This window comes from Aedes albopictus, chromosome 2 (genome assembly GCF_035046485.1).
Source record: "Aedes albopictus strain Foshan chromosome 2, AalbF5, whole genome shotgun sequence".
Classification (NCBI taxonomy): Eukaryota; Metazoa; Arthropoda; class Insecta; order Diptera; family Culicidae; genus Aedes; species Aedes albopictus.
This window is the reverse complement of record NC_085137.1, coordinates 475,318,373-475,341,883: the sequence shown is the minus strand read 5'-3', so window position 1 is coordinate 475,341,883 and position 23,511 is coordinate 475,318,373. Positions and strand designations below refer to the sequence as shown.

At 38.7% G+C, this 23,511-nt stretch overlaps 1 protein-coding gene across 2 annotated transcripts; it reads right to left on the bottom strand.

Moving 5' to 3' along the window:
* Positions 1-13,318: 13,318 nt before the first annotated feature.
* LOC109418018 (uncharacterized) lies at positions 13,319-14,529 on the bottom strand. Of its 2 annotated transcripts, none has more exons than XM_029856116.2 (2): positions 14,308-14,529; positions 13,319-13,948 (listed from the first exon to the last, which is right to left on the bottom strand). In XM_029856116.2, exons 1-2 carry the CDS (start codon positions 14,308-14,310, stop codon positions 13,598-13,600), a joined length of 354 nt encoding a protein of 117 aa, XP_029711976.1. In that variant the 5' UTR covers positions 14,311-14,529; the 3' UTR covers positions 13,319-13,597. The 2 variants fall into 2 exon arrangements, with proteins under 2 accessions (XP_029711976.1, XP_029711975.1); XM_029856115.2 differs by having other exon boundaries at positions 13,319-13,951; positions 14,308-14,528.
* Positions 14,530-23,511: the final 8,982 nt, after the last annotated feature.

Here is a 23,511-nt window from a genome sequence, read left to right as displayed (position 1 = left end):
AGGAAAAGGAACCGTGGGAAAAAGACATGTTTGATTGTAGCCAAGTTTCCGTCACTATTGCCAGGTCTATACGGTGTAGTACCATGAAATCGAACAATTCGGGAGCTTTGTTACGCAGGGATCTGCCGTTCCAATTCATGACATTGAGTGAAGTTAGATTATCCATCGCATACATATTTGGCCATCAGTTCCGAAAGGGCGAGAAATTGCATACCCTTCGAAGTGCAAGCTGAAAGCCTGGTGTAGAGCTCTCGGGCCAGGCTTAGGAATTCGGACATAGTGAACAGATTCGAATCTTGAGCTGCGATCTCTCCCCTAACTGCTTGCGCAAAGGAAACTCCTGGTCGTACAGGAGCTGGCTGGGGACGTCGCGGTTGAGACGATGTAGAATGACGATTACGAGCTTGATTTTTCCTTTCTTCCAGTTGTTTCAAGTAGGCCAGTCTTGTGGGGCATCCTCTGAAGCTAGCTGCGTGATTTCGGCTGCAATTCGCGCACTTTATCAGATGGCGATCGTCGTTCTCACTTTCAAGTGAATTACCTGGTTTCACCACTTTCTTCGGGATAGCGCAGTTTTTAGTGAAATGCAATTCCCCGCATTTCACGCACTTGGGTTGTAGATTACAGTGGCTCATACCGTGTCCAAACTGCTGACAACGGAAGCATTGTACGATATCGGCGGCTCTTTTCGCAAATGGGCGCCAGTTTACGACGACACTGAACAGGTAACGAACTTTCCTGAGATCCTGGAGTTTACATGCTCCCCTTTTGAAGGCCACCAAATATATCGCACTATCACCCGATGGCGACGCTTTTAACAGCTTTACGCTCTCAGGTTCGATGTTGACAGTTTTCAGCTCCGTGACCACTTCATCATTGTTGAAAACCGGCAGACCAGATAAAACAAATCTGATTGGGGTTTCATCGGGCAGGCTGTGTGTGTAGAAGCGAATATCGTTTGCCTTGCAGTACGAGACAAGCGAAGTGAAGATATTTTGATCTTTCACTGTGATTTGTATCACTCCCCGTCCTATGCGTTGTACGTACTCGCCTTTGTTCATGGCTAGTGACGTAGCAATGGCATTGATTTCAACCACACTTTTGTTGTACACGTAGATGGGTGGACAACGCACTTTTTTGATGGCATGTGAAGTTTGGTTGGACACTCGCGCTGGTTCCTCTTGTTGGTCGTCATCAACCGCCAGCATCTCAAACTCATTATGAGTGGAGACCCCCGCAATTATACGGGATGGAACATTGTTATCACGGCATTGTTGAGAAGGCGCTGGCTCATTGTTCTCGAACATTGTAGTCAAGTGCGATGCAGATTTGTTCCCGAATCGAACTTTGGACTTGTCGTAATTTCTCCTAATTACGATATTTGATGGACCACATTTACCCACCACATCTTTGTGGGTGGCGACCGGGTGGTCCTGTGGTAATTTACCCAGTTTTAACGACAATTATTAAATCGAACGACTCTCCGTATAGATTTGTATTGCAAACGATGTTGACGCGTCGGCAACTTGCAAAGAACTGATATCTTGGATCCTTTTTAACGACAGTAGAAGCCAGATGCGATAAGCAGGGCATGTTCTGAGAAAGCCGGACAACAACCCTACAGGTTACACAATACAGGTGTTCGCAAGATATCCGGATGGTATAAGAAGACCTGAAGGGCAGCGTGCAAAATGGGCGAACCAGGTGCAGAACGATTTAGGGAATGTGGGACGCGGTCAAGGATGGAGGTCTACAGCCGCGAATCGAGTGTTGTGGCGAGGAATTGTTGATTCAGTTTTATTGTAATAACGATGTACTTCGTACCTGCAATACTATATAAATGAAAATGAAATGGAGTCACGGACCGTAAGAATTTATCAAGAATCGAAAGTGCTGGGAAGAAGTGCAAATGATTTATAGATTTTGAGTATCAAGTAATACTAACAGTAATATAACAATAACCCGTCACACTGGATAGAAAAACACTGAGTTTTACAAATGTGTGTGCCTTTAAGATGCTTAATCTGAAAAATACTTGGTCATAAACTGTCAACTGTTGCATTTTGCAGCACCTTTATTCTGCCCCATTCGCACTGCAGTCTCATGTGATTAGGAAACCCAGCAAAGATGGGACTGTTATGGGAATAGGGACAGTAAGCACGGTATATATCAGTGCATCTTGAGATATACAATTTCGATAAGCATTTCATTTTGCCCTCGCAATTTAGATACCTACTTGAGAAATAAGTACGGACCGTGATTCCGTATTGGGAATCAATGAGCTTTGCAACATCAGGGCTGGTAGCAAGAACTGATGGTCAAAATAGTTATTTTAGTGGCCAAATTCTCGAAAATAGTGACCAAATAGTGACTTGCAGATAACAAAAAAGTGGCTAAATAGTGACTTTTGGCACAAAAATATGCTTAGTGAGGAATCATTGTTGGACGAATTTGATTCAGAAAACCCTGGGGTACCGCATAATTTTCAAGAAAAACTTTCATGCTCCATTCATAAAATTGTACAAAGTTGCATGTAAGTATCTACAATTTTCTAGCATATATTGCGCAGAACTTGATGGGCATGGCATGAATGTAAATGGATGTGCCAACATTAATCTTCAGTCGGCTCCGGTAGAAACCTCTTCGTTTTTTATGAACGTAATTGCGGGTACCGTGATTTCGGGTGCAATTGATCACTTTTCACAGTTTTTGGCTTCTAATTTTTGAATAGTTATTGGATCTTCCAACGAAAGAAAAAAAAACTGTCGCGTGTTTGTGTGTTTTTTTGTGAATATTAGTTTACAATCCTAATTATTGTTAAATCGTAGTGCTTATAGAGGTTTATAGTGTGACTCGTGATCCTTTGAGCTAACATTACCAACATCTTCTCCAGTAACATCATGAGCAGACGGCACAGGGATGATTGCCGAAAGATCTCCGCTTTTCCATAGCCAGCGAATTCCTTCAGATGGAAAGTGACTTGGAAAGTGCTCATTGATAAGTTGGTGTTGAGGATAGGTATCAACGGTTCAAGAAAATCCGGTAAGATCGTTTCATTATTATGTAGTGTTTAGCCCTCAAGTTTGTATGTACGTACACGCATGTGATGGGTGAGTGGAACCGAAACGTGTTCATGATAGTAACCATACCAACAATGGTCCACTGCACGAATTTATGCTGGCCTGCTTACTCTCACAGAAAATTTGACGTTTGAGCGGTGCCGACACCTCTCAAACGTCAAATTTCGTCTGAGAGTAAGCAGACCAGCATAAATTCGTGCAGTAATCCATTGGCCGATTTTGAATGCGAAATGGTGTATCTGTGACATGTTTCAGCAACTTGATAAATACTTATTTCGATTACTATCATGCAGTGGCGATTCCTTAACCTCAAATCTACCTGTTCAACGAGTGCAAATTCTTGATTTCTCACAATAAATTGACTTGTAATATGCAGAGAAATGACAATAAATGACAGGTCGACCCGAACAACAAAAATTCCCCATACAAACTTTTAATGTATTTTTAAAATAGTTCCCGGACTCCAAAAATTATGAAATTTTGGATTTCGACTAACTTTTTGGCGGAGGACCTGATTATGACATAATCTGGATACCCCTAAGGCGCTGTCCATAAACTACGTTGACTCAATTTTAGCAATCTCAGACCCCCCCCCTCCCCCCTCGTAGACTTTCGTCCATACAAAATTTTCGAAATTTGTAAGGACCGTCGACTTTGACCAGACCCCCCCGTCCCCCCCTCATAGTCTACGTGGTTTATGGACAGCCCCTAAACAACCTAATTCTTCGCAAATACAACATTAGTGTCGTTGAACAGGTAAAAAGTGAGGTTACGACACGCCACTGCTATCATGATACTAGGTTTGCTGAAATATGTTTAGCTCAATGATCAACGCGGTATGCGTGATTTTCAAACATTTTCACTATGTCACTGCGTGGCTACACTACGTTGAAATTAATTTATGGTTTTATTATGAAAATTCGCATCTTTGTAACTTTTCTATCATGCAAATATTGTACTGTATAGGTTACATATTGTGCTGTATACCAATAACTCGTTATTTCTATAACAATCTACGTAGGACAGATTTGTGTGTTTTTTGTTTTTTTTTTCGTTTCAGAGAGCGAGTAAAGGCGCTTAAGCCTAGGCATTAGGACCAGGGCACGTGAAGTAAATGTCAGTGTCCCATCCCTGGATATCGTACTGCCATGGAGTGTGCATTAACCTTCTTAGCTACGCCACTTCCAACGATTATATTTTCAAACCCAATCCCTTGAAAACGAAACGGTTGGTACGGTTGTCCCCGTTTCTTCCTTCATTAACAGGGTGTCTACTACCTGGAAAAACCTGGAAAACCGGGAATCCTCAGGGAATTTTATTTAACAGGGACAAACCTGGAACACTCAGGGAATATTTTGAGTACTCAGGGAAATTTTACTCCGATAAAAAAAAACATTGGGTCGTATGAATAAAAACCTGGTAGTAAAAATCCATATAGAAATTTCGCTGCACGGATTTTTTCCAGAATTTCCGTTAGGGTTTCTTTCTGGAACTTCTTTATAAATACCTCCTGGAATGTCTCCCAGGATTTCTTATAAAATTCCTTTCGCATTTTTGACGCTATTTCTCTTGGTATTCCTTTTTGATTTTTTTCCGGAAAGGTATACTTCCGGATTCCTTCCAGGATTCCTTAATTCAAACCGATTTCTCCTGGAGTTTTTCACGGGGATGCTATTTCTTCCCGGAGTTCCTCCAGTGTTTTGCTCAAAGAAATCTACGTAGGATTTCTACTAGAGATTCATCCCGAATACTCTATAAGAATTTCTGTGAGGATAAATCGTGGAATTTCTTTCGGTATTCCTCATGGGACTTCCCCAGAAGATTTTCCCAGATTTTCTTTTAAAGTTTCTAAAGGAGTTATTCCTGGGGTTTATACTAAAGTTTCTCCAAGGGTTTCTGAAGGAGTTTTCACGAATTTACTGCAAGAGCTCCTCAAGAGATTTCTTTTATTTTTTTTCCTGTGATATCTTCAAACAATTGCTTTGTGCTTTCTTCAAGATGTTCTTCCTGGTCTCCTACAGGAATTTCTTAAAAGTTTTCACGAGGTTTTTTTAGTTTTACCTGAGATTTCTCTCGGAGTATCTCCTGTAACTTCTCTCAGAAGATTCCTTTCAATGTTGGTCATGAGATGTCTCTCAGAGTTTTTCTTAATTTACCCTGGAATTTCTCCTAAGATTTTTTCCAGAGTGCCTTTTTGGGTTTCCACAGGAGTTATTGCTGATATTTCTCATTGAATTCTTCTCTTGAATTCCTTCAGAGCCAGGCTGTTCCTGGTAGTTGTACCGGATTTCTTGCAGTGATCCACCTGAGATTTTTTTTACAGATATTCTCTGCATTATTCCCAAAATTCTTCCCTTAATTTTTACAAGAAATTGTAGGAAATTCCTGGAGAAATATTCGAGAGAATTCAAATAAAATCTTACGAGAAACTCCGCTAAGTGTTATTGAAGAAATCTCGACAGGAACTTCAGGAAAAACCTGAAAAAAATTAGACATCTCGAAAAAAGTTCTAGGTAATAGCAATCCCGAGAAGAAATATTAAGGACATTCAAGGAGGAATTCTGAAAACCTCATGCAATCCTGAAAGCAGCTACAGACGAGGGTCCGCGAGGAAAACAAGAGAAATATCGGAAGACTATCGGTGAAAATCCCGACATAAACTATTGGATAGTTATCCCGGAAACCCCCTAAAAAGACACGGACACTGGCTTCAGCCGGCGGCTGAATCGGTACGATTGAACGAAACTTAACACGGAGTGGCTATGGATGAGAAGCTAAATTTCATCGCTCGGAGCGGGAATCGAACCCTCCCTCATCCATCCGGAATCTAACCGCATGGCTATGAGGCTCAACCAATGACATGCTTGAAGAAACTTTGAATAGTTTTGGATGGATCTTCAGGAGAAATCCAGCGAGAATCTCTGGAAGTATATCGGAAAACCTTTGCAAAAAATATCGGGACGTACTCAAATAGATATCTCGTGAAAGAATCCTGCGGAAAGCCAGGAAGAAACTTTGGAAGAAATTCCAGGAATTACGCTCACAAATTTTGAAAGAAATTTTTGAAAACTAGGGGACAGCTACGTATTTTCGGCAGTTTTGTTCTATTCGTCATGGGTGTTTTTTTAAACCTGTTGAACTCAGAGTTGACATCAAATCCTTCCCAACCAACCTGAATATGATCAAGTTTCAGGCAATTTGGCCGACATAAATCAACTTTCAAAATTTCATCTGGAAAAACCTGGAAAACTCAGGGAATTTTATTTTGAGTTATTAGTAGACACCCTGATTAAATTCAAAAATGTTTGTCAATCATGTTATTCATAAGTGGATAACCTGATTGCCTCATTTTTTTGAATTATCTCCTAACCCATTAGTCTGCACAGTGGGCCTGGCCATTTTAATATTTGTATCACATCTCTGATATGCTGCAAATATTAATGCTGACAAGAAAATATCAGAGAAATTTTGATATTTCCAGGATGCTTTTCAATACTGGCTGTGCAAGCACTAGATTAGATTAGATTAGATTAGATTAATTTTTGAATAGTTATTGATATGGTCACACTAATTGCTTTAAAACAAGTATGACCACGGTTTTCATCAGTCAACCAGGTGGAAACTTTTACAGCAAATCATTTTATTGCAATAAATATCATTTAAAATAAAAAATCAGAAATTTTAGTTTCGGGGTGAAATTGATCAGTCAATGAAATGTCCTTGTAAGTGCTGGAAATACATTTTCCGTCTGAATTATCCACCCCAGATTGCGAAAAGCTTTGCAAAACTTATACAAGTTTAGTAAATTCTTAATTTAATTTTATTTTTCTCTTAATTTAAATTTAAAGTTTAATATATCTAATTAAAACGCCTAAAAGTATGCAATTTCCATAGTAGACAAGTCATTACTTTAGAAAAAGTACAATTTTATGCATAAATATCAATATTTATAAAACTTTTGATGATGAAATCGGGTTTTGCGAACACTTGGCAGCCATAAACATTAATTCGAATATTCATTACATGTGCGATACAGCTACAGTAACAAAAGTTAGAAAGTGTCTTTGAAAATCGCCAAACACGCAGTTTCGGAAAATATTAAATTTTATACAGAAATATGTGACTTATTATCTGTAAAACATGTAAACTCATCATTCAATAACCCTTGAGACAGATGATGGTAATTTTCTACAAATTGTTTTGAGTTCAAAGCTTTATTTTTTACAAATAAAAATTGCCCCCACGTCGATCAATTTCACCCCACTGATCAATTTCACCCGAAATCACGGTATTTCTTTCGTACTTGTAGACCGATTTGAAGTGAACATATTTGAGTGATGTTTGCTAAAATTTCTACAGAAAATACTGTCAAAAAAGAATAAATAAAAATATTACAATCTTCATACTTTGTGGCAGTGCATCGAATGCGAAATTTCTTATGAAACTCCCTGAGAACTTGTTGGATGTTTTCTGTCATGAATTTCATCATGTTGAAAATATAGATAGGCAAATGCTTAAAAATGTGTGAATAAATTTGAGTAAGCATTTAATTTCTTGAATATTTTTTTCAAGAATTCTCTCAAAATAAAAAAAAAATGTGGAAACAAATAACAGAAAGTAATTAAGAAATGTCGATGGAATTCTTGAAATATTCCGCTACGTACCTCCTTAGAAGAGTTACAAGAAGAAAAGAACGATTTTTTTTATTACCCTATGAAAATGAAATAGAATTCTATAAAAGTTGTTTCGATATATACGTACAATGATTGGATTCTTTTGATGGTATTTTTTAAGGCATATGTTCTGAAGATTTCCACATCAGTTTTACTACTTTCAGTTCATCTAGGTCATCGCAAAACTCCATGAAATGTAGGTACAGGATCTACAAGCGAAACTAGTATTATACGAATGACTACTCTATACGCCCCAGACCAATGACCCCAATGACCCTTCTAACAAGTAAATGGAGTATTGTATTCTTGATAGTATTGAACTGTATAAATGGTGCAGATCTTACAAGATCTCAATTGGAATTTAAGCCTTTGTGTCCAGTCCACAATCCGAAGAAGATCCGTAATGTCCGTAACCGTTCCATGCGGTTTGTATGGGGAAAAATGACTTTTTAATGTGGCAACAATTAACCCTCTAATACCCAATCCCTCCTTTAGACGGGGTATAGTTTGAGAATTTTTGTAATTTTTGTTTCGTGAAAAATCAAACTTTTTATATTTTTGGCTGATATTTAGGGCTGTTCTGTATATCTCAAAATGGTCTTTGGTGTATTTTGAAGCGTATTCACATTTTTAAAAAATTCTTGAAAAATTGATGTTTTAGTCACCTTTTAGAAGTCATTGTTTATTTTGTATTAAATCGCTACAATTGACATATTTTAAATTTTTCCCAAATCATTCTATCCTTGTTTAATAGTTTAAGGGAATCGAATACACTCTAAAATTATTTTCCTTAAAATTACACGGAAAATAAAATTTTCAGTGAAAAAAATTTAAAATAATAATATTTCAACAATAATCATAAAATCTCAAAATGTTTTCATCTCATAAAATCCGTTCCCCAAATTGGCTTCCAGGAAAAATATAAAAGTGTAGGGATGTTCAAAAATAAAAATTAGAAAAATCAAAAACTGAAATTGACGAAATCGAGCATTAAAAAGAATCATCTTCCAAAACATGTTTAAATCGATTTTAGATGACGAAAAATGATATTTAGATCAAAATCAAAAATTTGGGTATTAGAGGGTTAATAGTTTAACAGTTTTGGATATTTTTCAACCCATATTTTTTCAACTTCCCAAAAAAGTTGAAAAAAGTGACTTTTTAGGTAAAAATAATGACTTTAGTGACCTGACCTTGAAAAAAGAGACTTTTTAGTGACCAACCCAAAAAAAGTGACTAAGTCACTAAAAAGTGACTTGCTACCAGCCCTGCAACATCCCTTAATGTATACAGAATTGCAAAAAAAAAAACATTCACACCTTTTAGTACGCATAATCTGAAACCATTTTAACTTTCTTAAGGTTCAACTCACAATTTGTATGTATTGGTGAAAGCGCCAACTGACTCAACTGAGAGTAAACAAATACTCCTGCACGCGGATGTGCAGATGAGGCAGGTTCGTTTGTGCATTTCATTTGTCTCTTTCCCATCTTCAACTTGTTTATCACGCTGTGCATATGACGCAAGAAATATGCACGCATAGGCAATGGGAGAATAAAAGAAACAGCAAATCATGAAAAGCCACACCATGTATGTGCACTACATGGAAGTAAATACCGCGCCGGTTGGAAAGTGAAAGACGATTTTGTGCAGTTTTCGCGATTGGGTGGCTATCGCCGCGGACTTTTTCGTGTTAAATTGAATATTATTCCATTTATGAAGCCGGTGAAACATTTTACACTTCGATTATGGAAGTAATTACGTTTCGAGAGGCAATTAAAAAGTGAGACTGTTCCCGGTGAGATAGTGCTAGTGAAATGGTGCGAGCTGGTGTGCGTTGGGGGGGAATTTGGAAAAGATAGCGCACAGTTTATAAAAAAGCAGTTTTGCAGTGAAATATTGTGAAAATGTTGTGTTTCTTGGTCTCAATGAAAAGGTAAGTGTCCTGAGCAAGCGTTGAAGCAAATTTTAAAATAACTCGATATCAGATAGTGGTGAAAATTCGGGTACTTCTTCATCTTCAATTGAAAACTCACACATGTGAGAAAATTTAGCAAGCATGTGTTAGAAAAACCAAACTCATTTCCCCCACTTTAAGTTGTTGGTGAATTAGCATAGCCCATGATCCCAGTTTGGAAACCCCTTTACAATACAGTATACGTTCGCTCGATGCAAACGCTTTAACTGCAATGCTTTTTAACTGCAAGTTCGCTAAGTGCAACAATTTTGCAGTTATCGCACCGCTATCCGTCAAAATGAAATGTCAACAGCGATGCGATGTTTTTCGCATGCACTTTTGTTGCATTCTACAGCAACTGACAGTTATGTGACGTCTGTCAGTTGTTGCAGTTATCGAATTTCATTCGGTAAGTGAAATGTAAACATGTTGCACTTATCGAACGTCTACTGTACCATTATCTTGTAATAAATACTTCTTGAAACGTAAAATCTGAAAACATTTTCTACTTTTTTATTTATCTTATTTTGGGAACCACTGAGCTTCGAAATAACTTTATATTGTCATTATGCTCCTTGAGACGTAGAATACGAAAACAAAATCTCACCCTCTCCTAGAAATTTCGGTTCTTGAGAAGTTCACGGCACCCAGGATTAAGAATCAGTAAGTTTTGCACCACTACTGTTGGAAGTTTTGGTTGACCCGGACAATTTGAGAAACAACTGCAAATTCCTATTAGGGGAAACTGTGTAGTATCGGCAGTTTTGTTCTCTTCATCACGATTTATTTTTAAAGCTGTTGAACTCAGAGTTGGCCTCAAATCCTTCCCAACCAAGCTAAATTATAAGACCAAGTCATCCTGTATCACATTGTTCCCAAAAACCTAGGGTCTGAGATGACCAAAAATGAGTCTACGTGGAGATTAGTCTAAGGGATGTTGAAAAAAAAAACGATTTTTCGAAGGAAAAGCCAATCTCTTTTTAACTACCGTGAGGTCGCCATTCACCGCTCATGCTCCATTCACCGCTCGTTTCATACGATTTAAATGTAAATCATATGAATCGAATGGTGAATGGGAGCATGAGCGGTGAATGGCGACCTCACGGTTTGAGAGATAGAAACTTAGACTCTGAAAAAAAAAACGCGTCGCTGATAGTTCTAAAAGTGCTCGGAACAAAGTTTTCGCGAGAAATGAATGAATTTAAAGTTATTGCAAAAAAAAACTGAATTTCATGGATCACTCTGACTTCTTCTTCTTCATTATGGCTCGACGTTCGCATTGGAACTTGGCCTGCATCTCTTCAACTTAGTGTTGATATAGCACTTCCACAGTTATTAATTGAAGAACTTTCTTTGCCTGCCATTGCATGAATTCGTGCATTGTGTGGTAAGTACAATGATTTGTCCATACAAAATTTTCAAAATTTGTATGGCACGTAGACTTTGGCCATAACCCCCCTCTCCCCTAAAAATCTACGTAGTTTATACACAGCCCCTAATGGTGCAAACAGAGCGGGGGTGTTATGATTTCTTGTCTGATTTGATGTGTTTTTGTTCAATGTAATGTTGTACCGTAAAATGGGGTGTTAAGAACTCATGGGGTGTTAAGGGATTCATCTTCACACATTACTTTGAAAAATCGCCAAACTCCGTAACCAATGCTCCGATTGAGCTGAATTTTTTACTGTAACTCGCCCACATATGACATGTCAAATTAACATTGAGAAAGAATTTTTAAATTGTTTTTATCTTATTGGAAAAAAATACATTTCTTCATATATTTTTGGAAATTTTGCTAAAATTAAAGGAGATCATCCTCAAATCTCGTCAATTTCTTGAATTTCATCAATCAGACGTAAACCCTGCATTTAGATGATCGAATGGTATTATATCTAGCTTTCAATTTATGGAAAAAGATTTAAAATTGGTTGAACAAAACGCAAAATATTTGAATTTCATTAAATTCCATATTTTAAAAAGTTGTAAAACTCGATATTGAGCTAAAACTCAAAAACTGTTCTACTTTAAATTTTTTGAAGCACGGTTTCGAAAGCAGCGCTAAATTATGCTTCAAAAATTTTGGTCGTTGACAGAAGTTCACGACTTTCATTTTATTTTGTAAACTAGTGTTATTAGGAACAATATATGAGTAATCGCAAGGTGTTCTACAACTCATTTCAAACGAAACTAGGGAAAAATATTTGATGTGACTGAGGTGGTTTTCGAACACCGACATTTTTTGTGAAAAAAGTCTAGTTTCATAAACTGGTGGGGTGTTAAGGGATTAAATTTCTCACATAACTTTTTTATTTGTATCATAAAGTTTTGAGGCAATTGATCCATTGTATAACAGTTGCTATTCTGAATGACGTATTACGGATTTCATTTTGGGTCATAGACATCCCAACAGTTGCTATGGATGATAAATTCAACTTATACAATATAGGTCTTCAAACAAGTGTTAGATTAATACATATAAATAGAAAATCGGCCAAATATTTATTACTCAATGTCGCAGTAGTCCCCTCTTTACAGAAGTTTGTGTCAGGTGTTTTGTTATGTTTTACCGAAGGCGTATTCTTCAAAATAGATTTTCCGTCTGTTTTCTTATTTAAATATTATTAATGATTGGTGCTAAAACGTGACAGCTTTTTGAAAATTTGGAATATGCTCACTTGTTCCATATATTATGTAAACCAGATGGCCCCTAACTTTTGCAAAAGAAAGTATTTATGAAGATGACTCATGGCTGCTAAAATATCTCAGAATCTGAAATACGACCTATCAGCAATGCTCCAGAGTAGGAATATCTGCATTGAATACACAGTTTACACCCTGGGCCATCTAATGATGCTTGCATATAAAACATTTCAATATAAATGAGTTTTAAAGTGAACAAAAAACTTTAATACACATCTTTAGTTTACAATCTGTTGGGCAGTCTGAACTATTCAATTTGGTAAATAGTAAATAGTTACGGTCTCAGGTAACGGTGAATAAGGTGTTTGTTAAAAATTGAAGCCACTAAGGGACAATTGACGGTATTTTTTTTCGGATTTCGAGGCTTTAACAAAAAAAAACTTATATACAAAGGTAGATGACAATGAAACTGTCCCTGCACCTTCAGGATTATGATAATCTTTTTCGGCGATGTTCAAGAAATATTACAGTCACTGTTTACAATTAATCAATTTTTATCTTTTTTTGAAATATAAGAACTTTTACATTCATTCCCTTAAATTCCCTAACACCCCATTTTCATATTTTCCAAAAATTCGCACATTTTGTTAAATACCTTCAATTCCTCCAAAAAATCCTCAAATTTTATAATCTATATGCGTAGCTGGCAGCAAGACAATGATCGGACTGCTTTTCCTGAAAGTTTTAAGAAGCAGAACCCATGAATTAATGAGGACGAAAAATTTTTCCGTCCCTTAACACCCCATTTTACGGTACATATTATCCATTTCTTGCTTCTTCAACAACAGTTTTGCTCAAACAGCATCAAATTAGGCAATAAGTCATAATACGCAAGGTACGATACTGATGTACATACGAGCTATGAATGATTTCAAGAGGGGATTTCGGATTAATATTTTGTCCTGGGCTACAAACTATATAATACAAACTTTATAAATAAAATACATGTAATGTAGTAGTCATGAAAGTAATAAAACTATGTGGAGTAAATTTCTCCGAGTAACGCCATTTGTCATGGTAAGGTGAAGTGGAATTACATTCACTACTTCTTCACTAGTTTATACTTATCTATTCATCAAGTAAATAATGATAAATTTTCTGAAACCCGTTAAACAAAAGTTTTGCTCACAATAACAGAACACATTGTAATGTGCTTCCAAGAAATAAACGAAAATCACCCGTTGATCTTAAGCCATATAGTCATACGGGTCATAATCAAGCTTTTGTGGACGGCGTGTAGTGGTGGTTGGTGCTGCATGGTGTTGATGCAGCTGCTGTTCACGTTGTTCACGCTGTTCTTTGAGGTGTTGCTTCTTGATCTCCTGTTGACGGTATACAAACAGCGGACGGAACATCACCTCCCGTTTGGTATGTTCCGATTGCTTGGGATCCTGGTCGGCTTGTAAACTGGCAACATCTAGCGTTTGTACGTTGAGGTCAGATAGTGGCAACACTGCATTTGGACCGTTTTGTTTGCGTTCACAGATGGCAGCAGCATCAATGCATGCTACTACGGAAATAATCATGAGCAGTATGATCTTCTGTGTGAAGAAGGAAAGTTTCTTGTTATAGCTAAGTTGAATACGTAATAAATAATTGCTTTGTAATTCACGCATAATGTGTATGGCTTGACATAGAATTTATATTCTTAGAACACATGCTAGTGCATTGTAGATGACGTCAAGAAAATACATCCTTGGTATGGAATTTTACATAAAACATATAATTATTTACTTCACTGATTAATTCGTTTAGTTATTCCTATCAGATGCATTTTTCTTGATTTAAATTAATTCATTAACAGTTATCATCCATTGCTCTAATTGCGCAAACTACTAGGTATGTTTCATACGTTATTAACTTTAAGAATAACATTATTTTAACCATCAATCCTTACCATTTTGAGACGATCTGCTTCCGATGTTCACTAATGAAAACAGTACAAAAATGATGAGTTGTTCAGTTTATATTTCAATATTCGGAGATAAACCTCTGAGATTACTGAGCTAGATTCAACCGGTCTGTTTTGGTAGAATTGTTAGTAGACTAAGCTTGGCTACTGAAAAACAACTACGCGAACGAGATTGTAGCAACCGACTGATGATCATGGCGAAAAAGTATCATAAACAAAACATAACTTCGCGGTAGCCACAACACGTTTGTTTACTGCGTTGTCTAAAAATAATTAAAATTATAGTCGATTGCCCGGTATGAAAATAGCCAAACTCGGTATATTATGTATTGCCACAGTAAATATCAGAAACATATGAGTTGATTTATTGCTTGTTTGCTGGATAAACTTGGTCTGAAAGACTGAAACCTCCCTTCTAAAAAATGTTATATGGTCATGTCTAGTATATGCTAACAATCCTTTGAACATATTGTCATGGTCTAGGTCATGGTCAAGTTGCATGCAGTTTGAAGATAATGTCACTTGTTCGTCGTGCACCACAAATTCCCGATTTCCTTCGAACCAGTTAAACTTTTTTTCAATAAACTAGAAATTTTAAGATCTCCAGGGGATAGACAGAATAATCGGGACAGGCAAATATTTCGCGTCAAAAAAGGTCAAATAGCTGGAACTTTTTGGAAAATGTATAAAAAATATTAAATTTGTACTGTAAGTTAATCAACTAGTTGTATGAATTGTATCGATGTTGTAGCAATGGTCCAAATTTGGAAAATATCGGGCTTTGTACCGACTTTTCGAATTTACTAAAAAATCGTAGAATAAATTGACTCGTTATATTTTTTTTTTCTTTACAAATAATTTCAAGTTCAAACGTTTTCAAAGCTCGTTATATAAGTCAGAAACGGTCAACATTTCATAGCATTCGGTTCATTTAATCCGGAGACATAACAGTTCATTATTTATTTATTTATTTAGTTAACATCAAATTCATGATAATACTGAATCAACAATTTGCCGCCATAATACTCGATTTGTAGCTGCAGCTCTCCAACGTCGGTCACGCCCAACACTCGCCAGATCACGCTCCACCTGGTCCGCCCATCGTGCTCTCTGCGCTCCACGCCTTCTTGTACCAACCGGATGGTTAGCAAACACCAGCTTTGCAGGCTTGTTGTCCGGCATTCTTGCAACATGCCCTGCCTATCGTATCCTTCCGGCTTTGGCCACTTTCTGGATGCTGGGTTCGCCGTAAAGTGCAGCGAGCTCGTGGTTCATCCTTCTCCGCCACACACCGTTCTCCTGTACGCCGCCGAAGATCGTCCTTAGCACCCGTCGCTCGAAAACTCCAAGTGCTTGCAGGTCCTCCTCGAGCATCGTCCATGTCTCGTGTCCGTAGAGAACCACCGGTCTTATTAACGTCTTGTACATGGTACATTTGGTGCGGGGGTGAATCTTTTTTGACCGCAGTTTCTTCTGGAGCCCATAGTAGGCACGACTTCCACTGATGATGCGCCTTCGTATTTCACGGCTCACGTTATTGTCAGCCGTTAGCAAGGAACCGAGGTAGACGAAATCTTCTACCACCTCGAAAGTATCCCCGTCTATCGTAACATTACTGCCAAGGCTTGTCCTGTCTCGCTCAGTCCCACCTACCAGCATGTACTTCGTCTTAGGCGCATTCACCACCAGTCCGACCTTTGCTGCTTCACGTTTCAGGCGGGTGTACTGTTCTGCCACCGTTTCAAATGTTCTAGCATCAATATCCATGTCATCCGCAAAACAGACAAATTGGCTGGATTTCGTGAAGATCGTACCCCGGCTGTTAAGCCCGGCTCGTCGCATAACACCTTCCAGGGCGATGTTGAATAGTAGACAGGAAAGTCCATCACCTTGTCGTAGTCCCCGTCGAGATTCAAATGAACTGGATAGTTCACCCGAAATCCTTACGCTGTTCTGCACACCGTCCATCGTTGCTCTTATTAGTCTAGTCAGCCTCCCGGGAAAGCTGTTCTCGTCCATAATTTTCCATAGCTCTGTGCGGTCGATACTGTCGTATGCCGCTTTGAAGTCGATGAACAGGTGATGCGTTGGGACCTGGTATTCACGGCATTTCTGGAGGGTTTGCCGTACGGTGAAGATCTGGTCCGTTGTCGACCGGCCGTCAATGAAACCGGTTGGTAACTTCCCATAAACTCATTTACTTTAGGGGAAAGACGACGGAAGATGATCTGGGATAGCACTTTGTAGGCGGCATTCAAAATGGTGATCGCTCGAAAGTTCTCACACATTAACTTGTCGCCTTTCTTGTGGATGGGACAGATTATCCCTTCCTTCCACTCCTCCGGTAGCTGTTCGGTTTCCCAGATCTTGACTACTAACTGGTGCAGACAGGTGGCCAACTTTTCCGGGCCCATCTTGATGAGTTCTGCTGCAATACCGTCCTTACCAGCCGCTTTGTTGTTTTTGAGCTGGTGGATGGCATCTTTAACTTCCCTCAGCGTGGGAGTTGGTTCGTTCCCGTCCTCTGCTGCACCAACATAGTCATTTCCTCCGCTGCCTTGGTCCTCCGTGCCTACATTCTCTTCGCCATTCAGGTGCTCGTCGAAGTGCTGCTTCCACCTTTCGATCACCTCACGTTTGTCCGTCAGAAGGCTCCCGTCCTTATCCCTGCAGATTTCGGCTTGCGGCACGTAGCCTTTGCGGGATGCGTTGAGCTTCTGGTAGAACTTGCGTGTTTCCTGTGAACGGCACAGCAGTTCCATTTCCTCGCACTCCGCTTCTTCCAGGCGGCGCTTTCTCTCCCGGAAGAGACGGGTCTGCTGCTTCCGCTTCTGTCTGTATCGCTCCACATTCTGTCGGGTTCCATGCTGCAGCATTACCGCCCGCGCTGCATCCTTCTCCTCCAGAACCGCTCTGCACTCCTCGTCGAACCAATCGTTTCGTCGACTCCGTTCTACGTACCCGATAGTGCTCTCGGCGGCGTTGTTGATGGCTGCTTTGATTGTACTCCAGCAGTCCTCTAGAGGGGCCACATCGAGCACATAACAGTTCAATGTTGGCAATCGAAAAATTATGCCTTTTCTAGAACCTTTCTAACTTCATGGTAAACAGTCCGATTTTTCCCAAATTTAGACCATTGATAGACAACTAGTTGACCAACTTATAGTGAAAACTTTTGAAGCAGTTTTCAAAAAGTTACAGCTTGTTGGTTTTTTGAAAAGTGACAATTCTGCCTGTCTCGATCATTTTGTCTATCCCCTGTATTATTACCTTTAAGCAGCGCTGCTATATATCAAAACAAAGAGGCTCACAACAGCGTCTGATCCCCATGTTAGGAGCGGCTGATCGACGTCCGACTGACAGGGAAGGACTCTGAGCTCAACTGTGCACTGAAAACTAGGGGTTTGGTGTATGGTCCTACAAGCTAGCTGTACAAAAACCATTATAACAAGAAATCAGCAACAGAGCAGCAACGAACCAAAAGTCGCCCTGATGAAAATTTCCAAAAAAAAATCCCCATAAATTACCGTTGAATAATGACAAATTTGACTGTACAACAACAAATTATATTGTGTACGCATTTTCCTGTTGAAGATGCTGTATTGGAACTACAATACGTGCACAATAAAATCAATGGTACTAGAGATTTCAATAATAAAAAAAACATAAATTGAATGGTAGTTGACTTGAATTTGCTCCATAAAACTTGGATTTAAACACCCATTTTCTATTGTAAAAGTGACATTTACAATACATAATATGGTGGAGAACCATAGGGTCTGTTGTTACTCTACCGTTTTAAACAATTGAATTAATGGTAACTACCATTCATTTCAGCGTGTTTTCACAATACATTCTGTTGTATATCTATGATCTTTTTTATCAGGGCGGGTCGAGAACAACGGTAACGACCCCAGAGAACAAAAAGGACATGCGATTGAACTCGGACTCGGTATGTGGAACTGCCAACCTCTCAACTTCATGATCGATTAATTTAGAGTAAGGTAATAATAATAAGATAATTGCAGTATTGGTATGTCATTAGATTTATTATACAAGGATACCTCGAAGTTTTGAAATTATTTAAAAACTAAATATTCATAAAAAAAATGAAGTAACAGCAGAACGAAATCAAAGTTTGAAATCTAATTTAATCAAGACAAGCTGTTATCAATATATGATATAAATTTGCTGCTAATTTCAAATCTTCAGACTCTAGTTTAATTTAAAAACGCTTCACCAATACTTCACTTTTGCAAAAGAAAATAAAAAATGAATAACTCTTTTAAACAAAAACTAGAAAGGACGAGCAAATTCCTTTTGATTCTATTACTGTGCTTATCTTCGGACAGATAGGCCTATTTCGTCTGTGACTTACAGACTTCTTCAGTGTCAAGTGCTCGACTGGTCAAGTAGAATTAAAAGGAATTTGCTCGTCCTTTCTAGTTTTTCTTTAAAAGAGTTATTCATTTTTTATTTTCTTTTGCAAAAGTGAAGTATTAGTGAAGCGTATTTAAATTAAACTACAGTCTGAAGTAACAAGTTCTACTAAAAGCTCTAAAGTAACAGTAAAGAAAAAAAAAACTTCAAATCGTTTTTCGGGTAATCTGTCCCATTCGGAAGAAATGCAACCATGTGCATGTGGAATGTGAGAACTTCAGAGCGATCACCATTTTGAATGCTGCCTTACAAAGTGCAATCCTAAATCATCATCTGTCGTCTGTCACCTAACCCGGGTAGAGGAAAAAAGCTCAATAATAGCATATATTGATATTGAGATCAAAATGTGATATTGTTTTGATTGATATAAGAGATAAAAGATCTGAAAATAATATCTATAATTTACTCCTGGAACTTCATCATCAGATCAGAATTAGATCTTGTAAGATCTAACCAATAGCAGCAAGCTATTGGTTTGATCTTGAAATATCAAATTTTGATATTGTTCAGATGTTCCAGGAACATTTTCCAGATATTATTTTCAGATCTTTTATCTCTTATATCAATCAAACCAATATCACGTTTTGATCGTCAGTATTTTACCTCTACCCGGGAAGACGTATAAGTTCGTGAGAAATTATCAAGCCGGCTTCATCGACGGCCGATCGATAACGGACCAGATCTTTACCTTACGGCAAATGCCGCGAATACCAGATCCCAACACATCACCTGTTCATCGACTTCAAAGCGGCATACGACAGTATCGACCCCAAAAAGCTATGTAAAATGATGGACGAAAACGGCTTTCCTGGAAAGCTGACTAGACTGATTAAAGCAACGTTGAACGGTGTTCGAAACAGTGTAAGAATTTCGAGTGAACTATCCGAATCTCGCCGTGGATTGCGACAAGGTGGCGGACTCTCATGCTTACTCTTCAACTTCAAATCGTTCTGGAAGGTGTAATGCGATGAGCCGGGCTCAACAGCTGGAGCAAGATTTCCACAAAATCCGGTCAATGTGTGTGCTTTACGGACAACATGGACAGTATCGCCAGAAAATTTGGAACAGTGGCAGAACTGTATATCCGCCTGAAACACGAAGCAAAAAGGTTGCGCTGGTGGTGAATGCGTCAAAAACATAGTAAATAGATGCTGGTAGGCGGAACTTAACACGACCGAGTCCCCCTCTAGATAGTAATGTCACGGTAGACGGGGATATCTTCAAAGTGGTGGAGGAATTCGTCTACCTTGGATTCTTACTGACGGCTTACAACAATGTCAGTCGTGATACTCGAAGGCGCCTCATCAGTGGAAACTGGCGTAGTAGCAGATCTAGGAGTACGTGCACAGAACGAAAGATTCTCGGCCCTAACCTCCATAAGATTAAGGAGGAGGTTGGAAAACAACAAAGCCGCTTGAGTAGATCAACTACCAAGCGAGTATCTTAAATACGGTGGAGAAGTACTGGAGGGAGCACTGCACTAGGCCATTGCCAAGATTTCGGAGGAGGAATTAGTACCGGATGAATATATGCAAGATATCGTGTGCCCCATCTACAAAAAGTTGGATTGCGGGAGCTTTTGCGCGATCACACTACTGAGCGCTGCCTCAAGATGATCTGTCAACTTTCATGCCGCCATCTATCACCAATTGCAAGACAGTTTTTGAGGCAATATCAGGCTGAATTCATGAGTGAACGCGCTACAATGTTCGCCATCCGCCAGGTGTTGCAGAAATGCCGCGAATACAATGTGCCCACACATCACTTGTTCATCGATTTTAAATCGGCGTATCCCTGATAAAAATATACAATAAAATCGCCATAAACTTCCATTGAATAATGATAAAGTTGATTGTTCAACAACAAATCATATTGTGTACGTATTTTCCTGCTGAAAATTATGTATTGGAACTACAATATGTGCACAATAAAATGAATGGCACTAGAGATTTCAATAATAAAAACACCATAAATTGAATGGTAGTTGACTTGAATTTGCTCCAGAAAATTTGGATTTTTTTATGGTAAAGATACATAACAACCCTCATTTTCTATTGTGAAAGTGACATTTACAATACATGCTATGGTGGAAAACCATAGGGTCTGTTGTTTTTCTATCGTTTTAAACAATTGAAATCATGATAACTACCATTCATTTCAGCGTGTTGTAACAATACATTCTGTTGTATCTCTATGATCTTTTTTATCAGGGATGGTACAATCGATTGATACCAGCTATGGCAGATTATGCACGAATACGGATTCCCGGATAAACTGATACGATTGATCAGGGCGACGATGGATCGAGTGATGCGCGTAGTTCGAGTATCAGGGACAATCTCGTGTCCCTTCGACTCTCGCAGATGTTTACGGCAAGGTGATGGTCTTTCGTGCCTGCTGTTTAACATTGCTTTAGCTTTAGAGGGTGTAATAAGAAGAGCGGGGTAAACACGAGTGGTACGATTTTCACGACGTCCGTTCAGCTACTTGGCTTCATCCGACTAAGGAATGATGTCAGGCGAATCGGAATGTGTCGAAGACAAAATACATGATGGCAAAGGGCTCCAGGAAAGAATCACCGCGCCCGCCACCTCGAATTTCTATCAACGATGATGAAATCACTGGTGACCGCCGACAACCACACCAGCAGAGAAATTCAGAGACGCATTGTGGCAGGAAATAGAGCTTACTTTGGACTCTGCAGAACTCTACGATCGAACAAAGTAGTTCTCTATGGGCATGAAGCCTGGACTCTACATGCAGAGGACCAACGCGTCCTTCGAGTTTTCGAACGGAAGGTGCTGCGTACCATCTACGGCGGAGTGCAGATGGCAGACGGGAATTGGAGAAAGCGAATGAACCACGAACTGCACCAGCTGCTAAGAGAACCAACCATCGTCCACACCATTAAAATCGGGAGGCTACGGTTGGCGGGTCGCGTCATCAAGATGTCGAATAGTAACCCAACTAAAATGGTTCTCAAGAGTCATCCGACCGGTACAAGTACACGCGCAGCGAGCTATGTGGGTCGATCAAGTGGAAGACGATCTGGGAACCCTTCGCAGAGTGCGGAACTAGAGACACACAGCCATGGACCGAGTAGAATGGAGACGACTCCTATGTACAGCAGAGTCACTCAGGCCTTAGTCTGACCGTTAAGGTGAGTATATCCATATGAATCACGCTCTCTATCGTTGATAATCTTTTTGGCGTAACGTCCCAACTACGACAGAGCCTGATTCTCAGCTCAGTGTTCTGTTAACTGAGAACTTACTCTGCCAATGATCACTTTTGCATGTTTATATCGTGTAGCAGGCACAAATATACTCTATGTCCAAGGAAATTAAGGAAATTTCCTTTACGAAAAGTTCTGGGACCGACTGGAAATCGAACCCGTCACCCCCGGCATGGTCATGCTCAATACCCATATTCACGCCTTTACTGCTTTGGCTATAGGCCTCTTTTTTTTTCGATAATGTAGGTAGAGAATAAAAGCGGAAGTCGAGTCAAATACGAGACACTGAAGAAGATCTTACAGTTGATGCCGAAATTCGTATCTGTCAAGGATGCAAACTCTTGGTGGAATTAAATGGGACGGCACCTAACCCGATTTTCTTTTACTTACAGGTATTCCACTAACACGCCCACATTTATCATCACCGCTATGTTGTTGAGTGATACCCTTCGGTATTCAGTCAATAACTTTTTCACATGCGTTAGATCGGTTTGCGGTCTTGGAAAGATTGCTTCGTCGTAAAATTTGCAACAGAAATTAGGGGAATCAACTTATTTTGGACACAGCGTTACGCCAATATATTTTGGATACTTCCATTTGTTTTTGCCGTAATTGTCCAAAAAATATTGGCACGTTACTGTGTCCAAAATATGTTGGTTCTCCTATTTATTGATTTATTTTTAACGTTTGAAAAATTAATTTTACTCATTGTATATCATATGACAACTAAGAACGGCTGGCGCTAAAATATAGTTTCCCCGAGTGAGTTGAAATTTTGCATGGTTGATATGGTACCAAAATGGAACCCAAAAAGTGTATAGGAGCGAAATATTTTTTTCAGGCTAATGCAGAGGTTCCCAAACTTGTTCCTATTGCGGCACCTTTTGAAATTTTCAAAAAATACGCGGCGCCCCAAAATTTATACAGAATTTTCATCATTTTAACACAACTTCCAGTTCAGAATAAAAAATGCAAAATCGTGTAAAACTTGAACCTTACTATGTTTTCTTAGAATTCGAAGAAATTCAGTTTCTTAAAATGTATTTAAAAATTCTCGATGATTTTCATTATTATGACCTCTTTATTATTTGAAAATTCAGCCCGAGGCCGGTTGGTTCCGCTTCTTGGAGATTTTATTTAAAAAATATATTAATGAAGCTGTTGATTTCAAATTTCTCAAGGAAAACACTAAAACTGTTGGAATACTTTCAGAATTCTGGATAAATTGCATTCATTTTATATAATTTCGTACAAAAAAAAACTAAATTTTCACGGGTGTTACAAAACCTTCCAAACTGTTAAGTAAAGTAGTGTGGCGAATTTCAATAAACTTAGACATAAACAGATTGTTTAACCTGCCATTATTGCTGACGATGGATCATTTCATCGTTTGTGTGCAAGAATGATGATTTGGGCTCACGAAGCACCTCCTACTAGTTCACTTAATTAATTTATCATTAGATATGGACTAACTTTAATGATTGTATCTTGAGAAAAGTCTGACTGAGACAAAA